The 18941-nt window shown below is 52.9% G+C and overlaps 1 protein-coding gene across 7 annotated transcripts in view; it reads left to right on the forward strand.

Moving 5' to 3' along the window:
- Positions 1 to 18941, forward strand: part of GYG2 (glycogenin 2) — a 36368-nt gene continuing 17427 nt past the window's right edge. For 2 of the 7 annotated variants that reach the window (XM_045470766.1, XM_045470762.1), the window contains exons 1-5: positions 4707 to 4826; positions 5625 to 5780; positions 10575 to 10716; positions 17380 to 17554; positions 18550 to 18712. In XM_045470766.1, coding sequence (XP_045326722.1) covers positions 5774 to 5780; positions 10575 to 10716; positions 17380 to 17554; positions 18550 to 18712 — 487 coding nt within the window. In that variant the 5' untranslated portion in view covers positions 4707 to 4826; positions 5625 to 5773. Of the gene's footprint in view, positions 153 to 4145; positions 4431 to 4543; positions 4923 to 5624; positions 5781 to 10574; positions 10717 to 12246; positions 12518 to 17379; positions 17555 to 18549; positions 18713 to 18941 lie in introns of those variants that run through there. The other 5 variants (XM_045470761.1, XM_045470760.1, XM_045470763.1 and 2 more) reach the window with 5 other exon arrangements.

The raw sequence follows: 18941 nt of genomic DNA on the forward strand, positions 1-18941 counted from the left end.
CCCCCTTAGCTCCTGCCTCTGGCTTCGGAGGCCGGTGGGCAGGTGCCCCTGGCCTGTGGGGGTGGAGGCCAGGACGCAGGGTGGACCCTGCTGTGCGCAGGACGCCCCACCCCACGCACGCTGGGCACGTGGAGAAGCCACAGAGGCCCCTGGTAAGTGGCCCGGAGGTCCGTGACGTGCGTGTGAATGGAAAGCTGGAGGCTTGTGCTCGGCTTGGACAGGGATGTGCCTGGGCCGCAGGGGGGACACTCAGGCTAGGCGCCAGGTCAGACTCCACTGCGCACGCAGACCCCCACGGTGCCCACTGAGCCTTCGTTCCGCGCGCACACACCCCTGGGACTAACGCCCCACACGATGTGGCGTGACGCGGGGGCGGGGACGCCCCGGTTTCAGGGCCTGGCAGCCGGCTCTGCTTGGTGCGGCCCCAAGCTGGCGTCCACCCAGAAGGCTCTCTTGCCGCAGGACGGACATTCTCAGCCAGGCGTGGTTTCGTTCCCGGAGGCCTCGGGGCAAAGTCTGGAGACATTTTCAGTTCTTACAACTGGGTGAGGGGGCTCCTGGCAGATGGTGGGTGGAGACCAGGGAGGGACGCTGGGCAACACGGTGCCCAGGACGCCCGTGTCAAAGAGTCATGCAGCCCCAGACGTCAGCAGTGCTGATGGCAAGAAACCCTGCCTCGGGACAAGAGACTCCATTTGTCTACCCATCTAAATATCCAACCATCCCTCATATCTACCTATGTATCTATCCATCCATCATATGTATGTATCTATCCATTATTTATCGATCAATCCATCGATCCGTCCACCCATCCATCCATCTGTCATCTATCCAACTATTATCTATCTATCCATCCAACATATGTATGTATGTATCTATCTATTATCTATCGATCAATCCATTCATCCATGCATCCATCATATATATTATCTATCTATGTATCCATCCATCCATGCATCCATCCATCCATCCATCCATCCAATCATCCATGCATCCTATCAGTGAATGAATGAATCAATCAATCTTATCCATCCATCCATCCATCCATCCATCCATCCATCCAATCATCCATGCATCCTATCAATGAATGAATCAATCAATCAATCTTATCCACACATCCATCAATCCATTTATCCATCCATCTCTTCCATGTACCTATGTATGTATGTATCCATCCATCCATCATATATATATATGTATGTACCTATCTATTATCTATCTATTGATCGATCCATCCATCCATCCATCCATCCGTCATATCTATTATCTATCTATCCATCCATGCATCCCTCCCTCCCCTCCTCCCTCCCTATGGCTAACTACCTAGTGCTGATTCTGCCCCTCAGGGGACTGTTGGCCATGTGTGCAGTTGTTTGTGGTGGTCACAACTGAGGGAGGGGAGGGAAGTGCCACTGGCACTTATGGGTGGAGACCAGAGAAGCTGCTGCATACCCTACAGTGCCCAAGATGCCGCGCATCAGAGCATGCCCTGCCCCACACGTCACCGGTGCCGGGGGGGGGGGGGGGGTGGGAAACCCTGCTGGTAGACAGCTTCCGACCCACAGAAAGGGGACAATTTGGGAACCTCACTGCCCCATGTAGTAAAGGAGGCAGGACCCGTCTGGGACATTTGCAAATGGATCTCTTACTGTTGGAGTCCCGTCCCAGGACCCCATGCCTCATAGGAGGGCCTTTGCACGCAGCACTCCACACTTTGCTCACTGACAGGCCAGAATGAGGCCCAACAGAATGACCCCGTGGCTCGGATGTGTGGGGACACTCGGGAAATAATGGAGCCAGAAGGAAGACCACCACAGAGGCCAGGGAGCCTCCCCCTGCCCCTGGAAGCAAGAGGGCTGCGGGGGGCCGAGCAGGACTCACACGGGAACTCTTTCCCATGCTGTCCACCTTCCTGAGAACGTTTCTCCTCTTCCCACTGCTAGTCTGGAGGCTGCGGAGATTTCAGAGAACCTTCTAGAGGCTCAGTGAGCCCTGCAGATACCTTTCCAGACCCCAGAAGCGGTCAAGCAGGTGCACACAGCCGTGGTGGGGGCAGGGAGCTCCATAAGCCCCTCTCCAGTGGGGTCAGACCCACGATACCTTTGTGGCTCACCACGTGTGCATTCTGGAGACCGTGAGCATGATGAGGTGGGGCGCTGCCCCCGCGTGTTCCAGATGGCGTCGCCCACTTCCCTCACCGGCTTGCAAGGTCTTAACAGCTCTGGGCCCCTCTGGGCCCTGGGGTGAATAACCCCACCAGCACCTGTGCCCCGAGGCGGATGGTTATCCATCAAGCTGCTGTCTCTGTGGACAGGGGCTGCTGGAACCTGGGTCCCTTCCCTTCTCCATCTCTGCCATTGTTACGCCCAAGGTCCTTCTTTTCCAAGCCCCCTGAGGCCTGCGGCTTTTAAGGATGCAAAGCCCCTGTTCCCCATGCAGTCACTTGTGGGCCACTCGTCACAATGGGGAATCATGAAATCCAGCAAAGTCCTGTTGTGGGGAGGTGACCTCCTCTGTGACTCTTCTGTCCTCCTCCCCTACCCCAGGTGACTTCGCAAAGCGGGAAGCCCGGTTCTGTCCCTGAACAACAGGCATGTCAACTCCCCCTGCAGATATATGCCCCCTGGACCGCAGAGCCAGAAGGACAAGGACAGCTCATTGGATCCAGGAAGGCCACACAGAATGAAGAGCTCCAGAAGGAACTGCCTGCTCTCTCTGACCACTGGTCCTTGACGCTCTCCCATGGCCCCAGTCACAAGCTGTCTGGTCTCAGGAGTTCTTGGCCCATCTGGCTGCCATTTCCCTCCCTCTGCGACTCTCCATGGCTCACGTGTCTCCTGTCCTAACACTAACTCTTACCCTGCGTTCGTCTGCTGACCCTTCAAGTTGTGCGTCCAAGACGTTCGTCTCTTCAGGGCAGCATTTCTGGGTACCCATGTTCCCCCTTCCCCATCCACCGAGGGATGCTGCAGAAACTCACTCATGCGTGGATACGGGCACCCCTCCCCCAGCGATGAGGCAGGAACTCACTCATGCGTGGATACGGGCACCCCTCCCCCAGTGACGGTGCAGAAACTCACTCATGCGTGGATACGGGCACCCCTCCCCCAGCGATGGCGCAGGAACTCACTCATTCATGGATACGGGCACCCCTCCCCCAGCGATGAGGCAGGAACTCACTCATGCGTGGATACGGGCACCCCTCCCCCAGTGACGGTGCAGAAACTCACTCATGCGTGGATACGGGCACCCCTCCCCCAGCGATGGCGCAGGAACTCACTCATTCATGGATACGGGCACCCCTCCCCCAGCGATGGCGCAGGAACTCACACCTTCATGGATACGGACACCCCTCCCCCAGCGATGGCGCAGAAACTCACTCATGCGTGGATACGGGCACCCCTCCCCCAGCGATGAGGCAGGAACTCACTCATGCATGGATACGGGCACCCCTCCCCCAGCGATGGCGCAGGAACTCACACCTTCATGGATACGGGCACCCCTCCCCCAGTGACGGTGCAGGAACTCACTCATGCATGGATACGGGCACTCCTCCCCCAGCGACGGTGCAGGAACTCACTCATGTGTGGATACGGGCACCCCTCCCCCATCGATGAGGCAGGAACTCACTCATGCATGGATATGGGCACCCCTCCCCCAGTGACGGCGCAGGAACTCACTCATTCATGGATACGGACACCCCTCCCCCAGCAATGGTGCAGGAACTCACTCATGCATGGATATGAGCACCCCTCCCCCAGCGATGGCGCAGGAACTCACGCCTTCATGGATACGGGCACCCCTCCCCCAGCGATGGCGCAGGAACACACTCATGCATGGATACGGCCACCCCTCCCCCATCGATGGTGCAGGAACTCACTCATGCATGGATATGGGCATCCCTCCCCTAGTGACGGCGCAGGAACTCACTCATTCATGGATACGGGCACCCCTCCCCCAGTGACGGCGCAGGAACTCACTCATTCATGGATACGGGCACCCCTCCCCCAGTGACGGCGCAGGAACTCACTCATTCATGCACTGCACGCACTCCTATACTCATTCATGGATTCCCTCCTCCTTTGACTGAAGCATGCGTTCAGTTATTCCCTTCGCTACTCACTCACTCACAGGCGGATAGGCTGGCTCACTGTTGCATCCATGCCTGAGGTCGGCCCCGCACATATCCAAGTCTTAGACGCACCCCCTGGTGCTTTGCGGGGTCACAGGCACAGCCCTGCGTGCGCACGCGCGCCCACTCGCGCTCACACTCACAGGTGCCCTGGCCCAGGCGAGCACGGATTCAAGTGCTGAGGCGCCAAGACTTCATTAATCTTGTGGTCCTCTCCCGCCTTCCTGCGCGCGCCCGCTTCGCTCTTCCCTGCGCTCGCCCCGAATTCGGTCAAGATCCAGCGTCGCGGTCCCTGCGGGTAGGTCTCCAGCGTGGCCTCCGCAGGGCAGCTCGCTGGCCTTGAGCCCAGGCCGGCCAGGCCACTGCAAACATTTACTTTGGGGGGGGGGGGCTGGTTGAAGGTTAAATGTGCAAACCTCCAAACCTGGGGCTCCAGGATTTGGCAAGGAGGGGGCTTCGGGGTGGGGTGGGGTGGGGGCAGGGGCGCGGACGGAGGGCTGTCGAGGCTCGCTCTGGCGCTGGCCGGGGGGGCGGGGTCTGCGGCGGAGGTGGGGACCTGTGCCCCTGCGGCCGAGCGGGGGTGGGGCCTGGCTTCCGGCGAGCGGCCAATCGCGGGGCGCGGGCCGCGGGGCCTCCCAGCGCCTGCCCGGCCAGAGGCTGCCGGAGCGCAGGAGGTGTGGGGGGCGCGCAGAAGGTGTGAAGGGCGCGCGGCTGCGGGGGCTGGGCAGGGATCGGGGGAAGGGGCGCCGGGCCGCCGGAGTGCGCAGGAGGTGTGGGGGGCGCGCAGAAGGTATGGGGGGGCGGGACTGAGGGGGCTGGGCAGGGATCTGGGGAGGGGGCGCCGGGCTGCCGGAGTGCGCAGAAGGTGTGGGGGGCGCGGGGCTGCGGGGTCCTGGCCAGGAGTCCGGGGAGGGTGTCTCCGGGTTGCTGGTGCGCTCGGGACGTGCGGGGGCGTGGAGGCCGCTGGGGCGTGGCGGGGACCGGGGCGGGGGACGCTGCGGGGGAGCCGAGGGACGAGGGGCGGGGTGGCGCACGCTGTGGGGGACCCGCAGGGAAGGAGGCGACGGGGGCGCGGGGCCAGGGTGGGGCCGAGGCCTCCGGGCGCTCGTAGGAGGGGCGGGGCGCGGCGGGGCCGCAGGTGACTCGGGAGCTTCGAGGGGTCTAGGGGCCCCCGGAGGGAGCGGGGGACACGGCGGAGGCTGGAGGGCGGAGGCTGGAGGGAGTGCCGGGCACGGCGAGGACGCTTCTGACACCCGGGCGGGCGGGCTAGGGCCAGAGCGAGCCTGAGGGTGCCCCGGGGCGCAGAGGGGTCGCAGGTGACTCCGGGTCGAGGGGAGCTTGGCTGGAGGACAGAGGCTGCCCGCGAGCACGGACGAGGACGTGCAGGGCACGGGGGTCGTGGAGGGGGCTCGGGTTCAGCAGGGCCCAGGGTCGGGGCGCGCCGGGCTGGGGCTGCAGCTGTGGGTATCTGGAGTGCAGCTGTCGCCTGCAGGCCTGGAGCTCCGCGCGGGTCCCCTGGAGACGACGACGACGACGAAGCCGCCTCTGCTAGGCCCTGCTCCAGCCGGCGGAGTCCACCCGCGCGCCCAGGAGAGCCCAGGCGGTCAGCCCCACTGTGCGCCAGGCGACGAGCGCGGAACCATGCCGGGTGAGTCGGAGAAGGCTTTGCGTTCAGCCTCCCTGTTCCTTGTGGCACTTGTGAGATCCATCTGATCTGGAGAGACCCCCGCTGTGCCCCCACAGTCTCCCCAAGCCCCTCGCCTCCCCAGTGCCACCCGAGTGTTTCCGAGCTTTCGCAGAGCCTGGTGCTGCCAGGTGGGCGGAGTTGGGGGGAGTCTCACCAGCGGGGAGGGGCCATTTATAGCATGGGCAGGGGGCTTGGAGGCTCCCGAATTTTCCTCCTGTCAGTCGCTGCCCGGGGAGTTCCAGTGGGCTAGTTTCTTGGCCACAGGATTGCACTGTGTGGGGTTCTCAGCAACCGGGCGACAGATAGCAGGTTCCGGGTCATCTCCCCGCACCGCAGCAGGCTTAGGGTGGCCGCACGCCTGGGACTTAAGGCTGGGCCTGACCCCGAGGGCTCAGATCCAGCCCTTCGCACGTGGCGTTGGGTTTTGTGGACGTCAAATGTGGGCACTTCGGGGAGCCACACAATTAGGTGATTAGCATGTGACGTTCGCCCCCCCGAGAAAGATGCCTGTCCTCCTGCTGGCACAAAGCCACCCCCCGTCTTGCACCAGACCAGACCAGACGTGACCATGCACGTCTTTTCTTTCTTTAGGGAAAAAGAAAAAAAAAAAAAAATCAAAAAACGTTACTTTTTATTCAGAGGTTGGTAAATCTGTGCTTTCCTCTTCTCTGGCCTTAGAAAGGAGAATTGTTGAGCGGGGGACGCAGGACCATGGTTCCCTGTGGTTCCCGCTGTTAAGAGTCTGTTCCCAGGAGGAGGAAAACAGGTCCTGTGTTGCAGGGAGAGGCCTGCGTTCCTGCACAGGGGAAACCACCTTCCCGAAGCCGCTGGGGCCTGTGGATAATGGCAGCATTCAGTGAGAGGCGTTGGGACACATCCCGGTCAGCCTTGCAACGTGCTCCAAGACCCCAACTGTGGATTCCACATTTTCCTTGGGTGGGGGCGGGGGGAACAGAAACCAGCTTTGAGTAAAAGCAGAGGGGGGGGGAGGAGGGAGCCAGCCGGCTGTGTTATTGCGGAGGGGGGTGGATGGAAGACAGGTCAAGTGGAGGACAGGCCAGGAAGAGACATAGGTAAAAATAAACAGGTTTCTTCCAGACCCATTGGGAAGCTCTCAGCTGCCACGTTCGTCCGGCTGAACTCGCTTTTGCAGGAATATCTGTTTTGTTTTGTTTTTCTTAAACCCGCATTGGCTGATGCCTTATGGAAACTCGGTCGGTGGTAGCTTCTTAAAAGCAGGACCGTGTGGGTGGGTGAATTCTCATCCTTGTAAAGGTGGAGACCCGTTGGTCTGCGTTGCTTCCTCTGACAGGGGTCCTCCCCGTGAGTGATTTTGCGCACTCCTGTTAGCGGGATCACGAAGCCGTCCGTCCTGAGCAGAATCAGGCCCGGGTCCTTGTGTCCAACCCGCTCAGTGGTCCCAGCTCCGGCTGTGACTTCTGTAGGAATCCGCGAACGAACTGCCTGTCCGCAGTGCATCGTTTGGGGTCCCCGGAGACCCCGTGCCTCACGAGGAAGCCGCTGATGTGTCCAAACCTGGTCGTTCTGAAACGTGAGATGGTTGGAAATCTACTTAATTGTTCTGGGCCTGACGGTTGCCTTAGGTACAGGGCAGCCGGGCTCCTGATCATCGAAAAGATCAATGAGTAGGAGTAACCTAGTTGGGTCTTTGTCGGGTCGTGCTGTTACCTTCCGCTCGGCCAGAATTTGACGTTCTTTTTTGGGTGCTATCCGAGCAAGCTTCGTTGGGGATTTTCTTTTTCTGTGAGGAAGGGTCACTGGGTGATTTCTCTGCTGCTTTTCTCCCGGGCTGGTGTGCCATTACCGGACTCCTGTGACAAATACTCTCGATGACGTGTCTCAGATAACATACGTGTCTTTTCTCCTGGTCCTGGAGGCTGGGAGTCAGATCCGGGCGGGGCTGACACTGGTTCTTCCTGTGGCCTCTCTTTTTCGTGTGTAGACCGTCTTGTCCCCGTGTCCTCATATGGTCGTCCCTCTGTGTCATTCTGTATCCTAAACTCCTCTCATAAGGACCTCAGTCCTGTGGGATCACGCCCACGCCCACCCTACTGACCTCAATTTACCTTAATCTCCTCTTCAAAGACCCCATCTCCAGATATATCCATATTCTGAGGTCCCAGGGGGGAGGAGTTTGTGTGAATTTGGCGGGGGGACGTAATTCAGCTCATAACACCCATCGATTACATCAGGTACATTTATGTCCCTACAAAACGCTGCAAAACCAGTGTGTACCGTTACCAGTGTTTGGACACTTTCGTGTTCTGTTCCACCCAGTACCTTATCTCGGGCCAGTTGAGCAACACTTGCCTCTTGTCTGCACGGCCATCCTGTCACAGGGCCATCCGTTCTGGTCTGGGGCTCTTTCCCGTCACTGTGAGGTCTCCGGGGGACCCCAGTCTTTGTTCCCATATCTCAGACATCGCAGGGGTGTCTCCTCAGCCTTCCAGCACCTCGTGGCAAAACTACCCTCCTTGCTTTTCCCACAACATTGTTTTTTGTTGTCCATATTTCTGTGAGTGCTATCCCTGTCCCTGCAGACTGAACAGCATTCAAAGCCAGTTGTGTAAAAAAAAACAAAAACAAAAACAAAAACAAAAAACTAGATTGATAGAAAAAGAGATAACTAGATGATGGATGGATGGATGGATGGGCGGATAGATAACAGACAGACAAACAGATATGATGGACGGATGAATGGATAGATAGGTGATTGTAATAAATGGTTGACAGATGACAGGTGGTGCATAATATGTGGTAAGTAAATGATAGATGACGGATATATAGATAGATGGTAGGTGATTGATATGTTGGCAATATAGATAGATAGATGATAGATAGATAATAGAATGGATGGATGGATGGATAGATAGATATGGATGGATAGATAGATATGATGGATTGATGGATGGATAGATGGATGGATTTATTGATGGGTGGATGGATGAATGGATGGATGGATAAATAGATGGATAGATAGATATGATGGATGGATGGACAGACAGACACAGAAATAGATGGATGGTTAGAGGGATGGATGGGTGGATAGATACAGATAGATGATAGATAGATGGATCAAGAGATAGATGATAGTTGGATGGATAGATACATAGATAGATATGATGGATAGATAGATAGATAGATATGATGGATGGATAAATAGATATGATGGGTGGGTGGGTGGGTGGGTGGATGGATGATAGATAGATATGATGGATGGATGGATGGATGGATGGACAGATAGATAGACAGACAGACACAGAAATGGATGCTTAGAGGGATGGATGGGTGGATAAATATAGACAGATGATAGATAGGTAGATAGATAGATATGATGGATGGGTGGATAGATGGATGGATTTATTGATGGATGGATGGATGGATGGATGGATGGATAGATAGATAATCATGTATGGACAGATAGATAACACGTAGGTAGATGGGTATTTGGCGCCTAGAAAGTTGAGCTCTCAAGTGTGGGGTAAGACTCAAGCCACAGAGGAGACCGTGGAATTCACCCAATCCTCTTAGCAGCAGCCACGTGCAGACGGGATCCTGTTGTCACAAGTGCACTTTGGAATGTAGCCCCATGGCATGTAAAGGTCAGGGAGGCGGCCCAAGAAACAGGCCTCGCTCAGAAGCTTGCCTTTGTCACGTTATATTCACTGTGAATGTGAGTCCTTCAGGCCCTCCTTTGGGAGCCACCAGCCCTGCTGGGAGGGGAGGGGAGGGAGGGCTCAGCTCGGCTCTCTGGCCTTTGAGAACCGAGGTCTGTGTGTTCGGGCCCCACGCCGCGTGCTGCGAATTTTAATTTCTGCAGACAGCACGGAGCCTGCCCAGGATTTCTTTACGCTGTTGTGTCTCTCCTGGCAACGCGCTCTGGGCGGACCAGGAACTAAGTCTGGAAGTCCCAGGAGACACGAACACCGGGAGGGACGATGTACTTGGATTGCAAATGGCCCTCAAGGGGATCTGCTGTTACCGTTTCCTCCTGTCCTGTCCACGCGTTGGGAAACCGGGCGTAGCTTTTTTGTGGAGAGTCTCACGGGCATCTAGAATGTAGCTCGGATCATCGGACGGTGGCTGACTCGTTTCCATGTGCTCGGGCTCAGGATCAGATATTTGGAGCATCAGTACCTTGTAATCATATTCTGCTGGTCTGTGCTTCACGGGTGGGGTCTCCTTACACTCCATGGGTGTCTGTGTGATTTTTTTTTAGTTTTTTTTTTTTAATATTTACTTATTTTTCAGAAAGAGAGAGTGTGTGTGAGCAGGAGAGGGGCAGAGAGAGAGAGAGAGAGAGAGAAACACAGAATGGGAAGCAGGCTCCAGGCTCTGAGCTGTCAGCACAGAGCCCCACGCGGGGCTCGAACTCACAAACCGTGAGATCGTGACCTGAGCTAAAGTCGGACGCTCAGCTGACTGAACCCCCCAGACTCCCCTGTGTGTGTTTTGCAATGAAAAGGGACGTCAGGGAGCCCGACTGGGAAGCGTGTGACTCTTGATCTCGGGAGCGTGAGTTCAAGGTCCACGTGGGATGTACAGGTTATTAAAAAAATAATAAAGGAAAACATAAAAAAAAGAAAGGATGTAAGGAAAGTGTTCCCAGGGAACGTTTGAGAAATATCGAGCAGTTTGCGATGGTTCAGAGGCAGAGACAGGGCTGACCTCGAACCCGGCCACCTGGGGAGACGCCTCGGGACGTCACTCTGGTGTTTTTGTCCACGTCCACAGTGTTGGACCAGGCGTTTGTGACGCTGGCCACCAATGACACGTACTGCCAGGGCGCTCTGGTGCTGGGACAGTCGCTGAGGACGCAGCGAGCGACCAGGAAGCTGGTGGTTCTCATCACCTCACAGGTGTCCAGCCTGCTCAGGTAAGACCGGGAGATTCTCACGCGCTCGGCCGCTTCCTGCCGCTGTGCAGGGACGCGAGGCCGCCGATGCTCGGGGAAGTGCAAGGGGTCCGGAGCACGGGCCGTCACGGGGGGCGTGTGACTCTGGTACGCGCCAGCTGTGATCCGCGTAGGCAGGACTCCCAAAGGAAGAGACAGATGTCAGTTCGGGAGTCGGGGGATCCTCAGGCGGTTCTGCAGGAGCCTTGGGAGGGCGGAACGGGGCTCTGCTTCCCGATGAGTGCGTACGTGTCCCCGTGTTGCATGCGGATTTCCGGGCGTCTGTCTGTCGTGGTGGTGAGTGCGCGTCTGGGTACGGAGGAGAGCTCTGGGTTTCTCGTGGTGACTCTGGGAGAGAGAGGCTGGGGAGGGTCTGCCAGCAGGCCCAGGGATGTCACAACCAGGCGAGCCACGCGAGGGACGGCTGATCGAGAAGCCTCACGGTGCTTGGTGGGTTGGGTGCTGTCGGTGCCCCTCTCTGGCCCCATGTTAGCAGCACCCCTCGGGCGGGCGTACCCAGCTGGGATCCCAGTCTGCACATCCACACTGTGCCTGCCACCTGCTCCCCAGGACGAGACCCTGGGAGCGGTCGGGAGGTCGGCGGTGCACGAGGGTGGGGTTGAGGGTCCGATGAAGGAGAGCGGAGGCGGTGGGGTGGGGGCGTTGCGGGCACACAGCACCAGCCCAGTAGAAACAGGACCCCCACTTGGCCCGGGGTCAGCGGACACTGTGTCTGTACAGGCAGGGACAAGGAAGCAGGCGCAGGAGGCGGGGACAAGGAAGCAGGTGCAGGTTCCTGCCTCTACGGGCCCCTGACGTGTGTCCTGGGAACAGGGGGCGCCCGTGCAGCAATCTGAACTGAGGCGCTCCACAGTCCGGGACCTTGAGATCGCCACGCAAGGTTTGCCACGGGAGGTCGAGGACGATTCCAAGCTCAGATTGATCACGACGCCTTCGCGGCCATGGGCGCGTGCTCGCGAATGCAGACACGTGAGCTCCTCAGACGTCCTGGTTCTGGAGAGCGTGTTGTGCATTCGCCCCCGAGCGTGGGGAGGCTCCCGCCTGTGCAGACGCGCATCGGGGTGTCACCACATGGTCACGAATGGTGCTCGTTTGCGTGGGCAACCCCGCGTACCTTCTGGGTGCTTTCCGGGTGACCCCAGTCATGACTCCAGGAGCAGATCCCATGACTGCCCGTGTTTCCTTTGCTACGTTTGCTTCTCATAAAGAGAATTCTCTTTTTTCTTCATCTTCCTACGAAAGAGAATTGTCTTGAAGGTGACTGTTGTAAGAACAGACTTGTGTGAATTCAGGGCTCCCGGTTGTCAGGTTTTATTTAAACCCCTGGATAGTTCATGTGTACTCTTACTTTAGTTTCAGGTGTATAATATAGTTGTGAAACATGTCCATACAGAATCCGGGGCTCATCGCGACGGTGCCCTCCTTCGTCCTTGTCACCTGTTCCCCAACCCCCACCCCTCCTCCTCTATCTGATATATTTATTTGATAAAGGATGGACAGATGGATTGGATCACACGTACAAGGGAGGAAAAGCAGAGGCGATCAGAGGGTTTTTCCGAGTGTAAGGATCTAGGCAAGAGACGCTATCTAATCAAGTGGAGAATTCACACGTTACATAATACCACTCAAGACCGTGCACCAACGATCCCTATACAAAGCACGTAAAAATAAAACCTATCTGATACACAGGCAAACGGAAAGAGCCGTAGAGGGAGGGTCTTTTCATAGCGTTTTGCTGGTTTTTAACTCACAAAGCAGACATGTAAGTAAGTTGATGTAATGAATAAAGCATAAGGTATCTCTTAAACGTTACGCGTTCTATAAACAATGGCCCTTTTTCTCATGTGCCACGGACCACTTAGAAAAATTGATTTTATACTCACGGCACAAGGAGGCATTTAATGTGTTACTTGGCGCAGGAATTGGATGTTATGCCCTTTGACTGTAATGTGATAAACGTAGACATTAAGAGCAAAACACATTTAAAAAACAGCATTACCCTCAGACATTTTAAATCAGAAATTCTCTGCTTGGGATTCTGTTTCCTCTCTCTCTCTCTCTCTGCCCCTCCCCGGTTGGCGCTCTCTCTGTCTTTTTCAAAATAAATAAATAAACTTAAAAAAAAAAAGGAATCTTAAAAAAGAATGCTAGAAGGCATAGAAAACATTGCTACCCAGTACCTGGGGGTGGGGAACAGAGACTTATCAGTTAGAAGGTCCTGTGACTGGGCAGTTGATCAAGGATGTTCTGTTACGTTGGCCACAAGAAATTAATTTCCATGTGATGGGAACTATCTCAGAACCTGGGGGTGGGGGGGGGTGGGGAAATGAACATGTTCATTTATTTTAACAAACCGTCCTAAGCTTGAGACCCCAACTTGATTTACAGAGAAAGGCAGTGATCTAGTCCTTTTAATACAAAGTTAAACGTGTACCAGGATGAAATCCAGATGAGGAAGTGTAACATTTTTTAAAGTGTAGACAAACCTTAGAAGTCGGTAGATCAGGGTGCCTTGGCTCGGGCACTACTGCCATTTGGGGCTGGATGTCTGTCTGTTGTGGGGTGTCCTGTGCATTGTTGGGTGCTGACCAGCATCTCTGGTCTCCATTCGAGATATGCTGGTAGAGTCACCACCCACGATCCTCCCTGCGGTTGTCGGAAAGACACGTGTCTCCAGACACTGATATGATGGATGGTCCATTCATCCGAAAGCTGGGAAAACCATTCTAAATTAAATCAGAGGCTGATAGCCAGACCTCTGTTGGTCAGAAATACCATGTGTAAACGTGAAAGATCAAACAAATAAACTAAGGGGCACATTAAGGAGACCTGCGGTGGGGACGAGGCTTGTTGTCTGTATCATGTTCAAGGAAGTCTTACAAACAGGACACACAGACGGACAGGTGGACATAACAGGGATGGAGGGTGGGAAGCATCACTGTATCTTTGGAGGATATTTATAACCAGAGAGGTTAGTCTTGGTTGGGATTAAGATGGAAAACATGGGGTGCTTCCTGGTTGCCTACTGTCCCATCAGTTGCCCCGGTGATTGGGGACCGTCATATTTTTTTTAGAGAGAACAGTCCTCAAAGGGCCCAAAGCATCCCCATGACTCCCATGTGATTCCCTCCTCTGTTCCCGTCTCCTCGGGGTCGGTACAAGCTGTCCACACTGACTTTCTGGCAGTCTTCTGGTCCACTGAAGACGAGCCGTAAAATATTCAGAAACGTTCAGTAACCCTGGGAAGGTCCAGTGTTGGAGAATCATGACACGGTTTGCAGGCGTCGGAAGAGCTGAGGAATGGTGCCCTGTGGTCCAGTAGAAGACAGACAGTGACAGGTGACCGCAAGTGACCAAGGGTGTGAGTATGGGGACCACCACTCTGCTTTTGTCTGCTGTAGGGTCCAAGTGCAGAGTGGAGTCATCTTTCTGCACAGAAACAAACCCAGGAGCACGTGCTCGGAGCTTCAAACAAATTGTATTCGTGACACTCAACTCCAAGACCAGGGATTTATTTTGAGAAAACAAGCAGAACTGAACAAAAGAATTCAAGGACGTGACACCACCATCTATTTGTAGCAACACTGAGTGATGCTTTTTTTGCCCTCCACCCTCCTGGCTCCCGGATCTTTACACAACCCTGAGGATGCCATAAATTCCATAAATAACTGGGTTAAAAGCAAGGGGAACTTGGCATTGAAATAGCACTCTTTCAGACACGTAGGTACTTTCAATACTGTTCAGTGAAGCACACACAAAAAAAAAACGTAAGGCATGAGCATCAAAGCTGGTACGGACATAACGGCTCGACTGGGAAATGCCAACACCTGCCTAATAATGGAAATTTCAAAAGGAGACAAAGAACGGATTGTAGGGAGGAACTCATCTCCTATTTCCGCTTTGAGAAAGGATTTTAGGTTGCGAATGCCCCGTGAGTTTTGAGCACATGAATGAACCCAACAAAGAGCGGAGAAAGGCGCTAAGTACACTTGAGCATCCATCAGGTTGAGACAGTGGATGTCTCCCATTCTCTGGAGCACAAAGCACTCGTGGGATGGGATTTCTCAATTCAGCCACATTAATGCCGTTCGAAAGCAAAATAAAGATGTACCAAATATGTAAAAGCTTAATCATTCTACCCCTCAAAGACCTTTGGAGAACATAATTACTTCAGGATGTACTCAACCAGAATGAACTATGAATCCAGGCAGGAACTTGTAATATAAGAAGCATTGCTAAACAAATAACTAAGTAGAACTCGGATTGAATTGTAAATGCATTGTGCATAATTATGAAAATCGTCTGGGATTTACACTCCACAACGAGGTGATTGTGGAGTGCAGTGGGGAGGGACAGAAGTGAACATCAGGTGATGTTCTTGCCTCTTCTGGGGTGAACATACAGATGCCGACTATCTTTACGTTTGGTAGAAAATATATTTTTAAAAGAATTTTAAATGTTTTATTTTTGAGAGAGAGAGAGAGACCGTGCGCGAGCTGGGGAGGGGCAGACAGGGGGAGACACAGAATCTGAAGCAGGCTCCAGGCTCCGAGCTGTCAGCATAGAGCCCGACGTGGGGCTCAAACTCATGAACCATGAGATCATGACCTGAGCTGAAGTTGGATGCTCAACCAACTGAGCCACCAGGGTGCCCCAGAAAAATATAAGTTCAAATATGTGTGTTGACAGTCTGAGGATGGTCACCACCAGGAGACTATAAAGGGTACGTATGCTTCCCAAGCATTAGTGGAAAAATGCATGGAATGGAAAACAAAATCTAATCCATGCAGTGGAAGGCAGGAAAGGATTACAAAGAAGAAGAAAGTATGATAAATGTAAAAAAAAAAGGGGGGGGGGAAAGAATAAAATTGCAGGACTCAGTAAGAATATGTCAACGATGATACTAAAGGTGAATGGGTTAAAAACCTCTTTTAAGGGAGAGAGACTACCGCCAGGGGAAAATAAACATAAAATCCAGCCATATCCTGGATGTGTACAGGGGGCACCTTCAATAGCAACACAAAATGTGGAAATGAAAGGATGTGCTTGATATTAGATGATTCTGTTCTCATCCAGGACCCTGCATTAATTATCACGTCTGCCCTTGTGACTTCCCATCTATCACATTTTCTTTTTCTTTCCTTACGTGTCATGATCTTGACATTTGCAAATAGTACTGGTCAGTTATATTATAGAATTCCTTTCAGCTTGGGTTTGTCCAGTATTTTCTCGTTAGTAGAGGTTATGCATTTTTGGCAAAAAAAAAAAAAAGTCTGCAGAAGTGATGTACCTCTTTTGGGGCATCCTATCAAGGAGTATGTGATGTGGCTGTGTCCTGTTAGGGTGATATTAACCTTGGTCACATGGATAAGGTTCTATCTGTGGGGTTATGATTTTTGTCTTTGTAATTGATAAATATCTTGGGGAGATACATTCAGACTATGAAAACATGCTGCTGCTTCTCAAAACCTTCACCCGTTGATTTTAGCATCCATCGGAGAACCTTGTCAACAGCAATTATTACTGCAGTGTTAGCCTAATGGTGATTTTCTTTTCTTGTTTACAAATGTTATTTTATTTATTGTGAGAGAGAGGGAGAGAGGGTATGCATACAAGTAAGGGAGAGGCCAGAAAGAGAGGGAGAGAGAGAGAGAGAGAGAGAGAGAGGCTGAAGCATGTTCCACGCTTTCAGCACAGAGCTTGATGAGGGGCTCGATCTCACCATCTCTGAGCCAAGATCAAGAGTAGGATGCTTACCTGAACCACCCAGCCACCCCCAATGGTGATTTTCTATTTCCCTCATTCCTAATGCATTTATTATTTGGCATTCTTCTGCTAGTCCTTTTTTCCCATTTACTTATCTATTAATTAGCATATTAATACTAATATTATGATATTAACATATTTTTGATACTAATATTAATACTAATATTGACCCATGAAGATTCATTTTATACTTTGGGTTTCTTATTTGTTTTCCTGTTCAAAGTGCTTCCAGCTTGGGCATGGGTAACTCTCCTGATTGGCTCCCTGTATCCTTTTGACCTTCCACCATCCTTTTTCTAGCTCTTCCTTAATTCTTTGCATCCCCAAACATTCTGGTCTATGATGGAGTAGAACGTAAGCAAAAAAATAAGTTAATGGAATAGAGGGAAATTTCATTTTGACAAAATGTCTTTCAACATTTGAGTGTTGAACTTGTATGCAACCAACAATGTAGGTTTTGAATACATAAAATACAAGCAAAAAGTAAATACATAAAATGAAAAAAATAAAAAATGATCATAGAACAAAAACTGATAGAGATTGTCTGTATCTGCTCAGCATTCATTCCCACAGCACACACATTTTTATAAGAGAATTGCCTTCTTAAGGGATGACCAGAATCAGTCTAAGACAATTTTGTATAGTTGTCAAGCTTTTTAAGTTTGCGTAAGGCTTAAGCATGAGTGGGAAGTGTACAAAACTCCATGGCAAAAATAAAGCCTGAACACAAAGATTGCTTGGGGTTTTGGATCCGTGCTCCGTTTTGTGAGTAGCAAAGGGGTGTCATCTTGAAGGGATAGCATGTCCTGTGTTGAATAGTCCCTTGCTCTCCTAGTATTTGGTGTGGCTCTTTTCCAGGGTTATCCTGTCGAAGGTGTTTGATGAGGTGATCGAGGTGAATCTGATGGACAGTGCAGACTACATCCACCTGGCCTTTCTGAAGAGGCCTGAGCTTGGGGTCACCCTCACCAAGCTTCACTGTTGGACCCTCACCCATTACAGCAAGTGCGTCTTCCTGGATGCAGATACTCTGGTGAGTACGGGGGGGGACAGCGAGGAACCCCTCAAAGACCCCTTTTAAGTAGCCTGCTGGTTCTTACTGCTGGGTCCCCACCTCCATTTCTGTCACCAGCATTGACATTCAGCGCGTCGGAACCAGGTATAACACAGCACTTGCACTGCCGTAGTCCCCGTTCGGGACACTAAGGCACTTGAAGCCACGCTCCCTAGGAGGGATTTCTAATCACATCGTTTCTAATCACATTGTTTCATCTACACGAAATCGAATAATTAGAAAAAAGTATTTTGCCTTGATTGTATATTGAAATGCATAGTCCCAATGGGACTGGAACAGCTGGCTTCTGAGGCTGTGGCTCCCTCCCTTTGTCATTTAAGGTAGTGACCCGAAGGGTGGGAGCCTATGTTGGCTGCCTTCAAAACCAGCCATTGGAAAGCTAAAGCGTGACAGGGAGTTGGGATGTCGCCAGTCCATTGTAGGTCGTCTTGGTGGGGCAAAAGCATCTCTATGGGAAGACGGGGAGGTGCCAAGGAAAATAAGACCCATAGCAGCATGGGAGTAACGTCTTCTTTTTCCAAGCAGAGCACAATTTAAAAAGGCAATGGGTGTTGGAGGGATTAATCTGGAATTAATAGTTAAGCTCTGGAAGGCAACATCACGTTGACTTGGAAACCTCTCCGTTCACGGGTTTGCAGAGTTTCGTTGGCCACCTTTGCTGGATTAAAGAGGATATTCAGGTGGGCAAGCTCTATGCAGGATTTTAAAAACCTTGAGAAAATAATGTCGTCTCCGAGATGGTGTTACTTCAGGCGCCTGAAATGAGCCGGAGAGCAGTCTTACTCATAACGCTCTCCTGTGTCTGTTGGAAGCCTAACAGAAGAGTCGGTCAAAAAACATGCACGGGTTTCCAGTCGCTGGACATAGTCTGCCCATAGTCTGTGGCATTTTCACCCGCATCCCAGAGGTAAGAGACGTGTGGCCACACGGTTTCCCATGCTGTGCTTTGCCAGGTGCTGTCCAATATCGATGAGCTGTTTGACAGGGCGGAGTTTTCCGCAGCCCCGGATCCCGGGTGGCCGGACTGCTTCAACAGTGGCGTCTTCGTCTTCCAACCGTCTCTTGAGACGCACGGCCTCTTGCTGCGACATGCCATGGACCACGGCAGCTTTGACGGTAAGCGAGGGAAGCCGGACGTGGGTGGAAGAGAACGGGGCTCTTCCCAGGAGCCATATCCCTGCCTCATGCTCACCTTCCCCCAGATATGTGAATGGCAAATCGACGTGAGTTAAAGACGGGTGTGGAAGAATAGGGCCAGGCAAGGTGTTAGGAATTAGTGAAGTCAGTCAGTAAATACACAACGTAGAAAAGCATTGAAAACATCCACAGTGAGTAGGAAGGATGG

The sequence above is a fragment of the Leopardus geoffroyi genome, chromosome X, assembly GCF_018350155.1.
Source record: "Leopardus geoffroyi isolate Oge1 chromosome X, O.geoffroyi_Oge1_pat1.0, whole genome shotgun sequence".
NCBI classification, from domain to species: Eukaryota; Metazoa; Chordata; class Mammalia; order Carnivora; family Felidae; genus Leopardus; species Leopardus geoffroyi.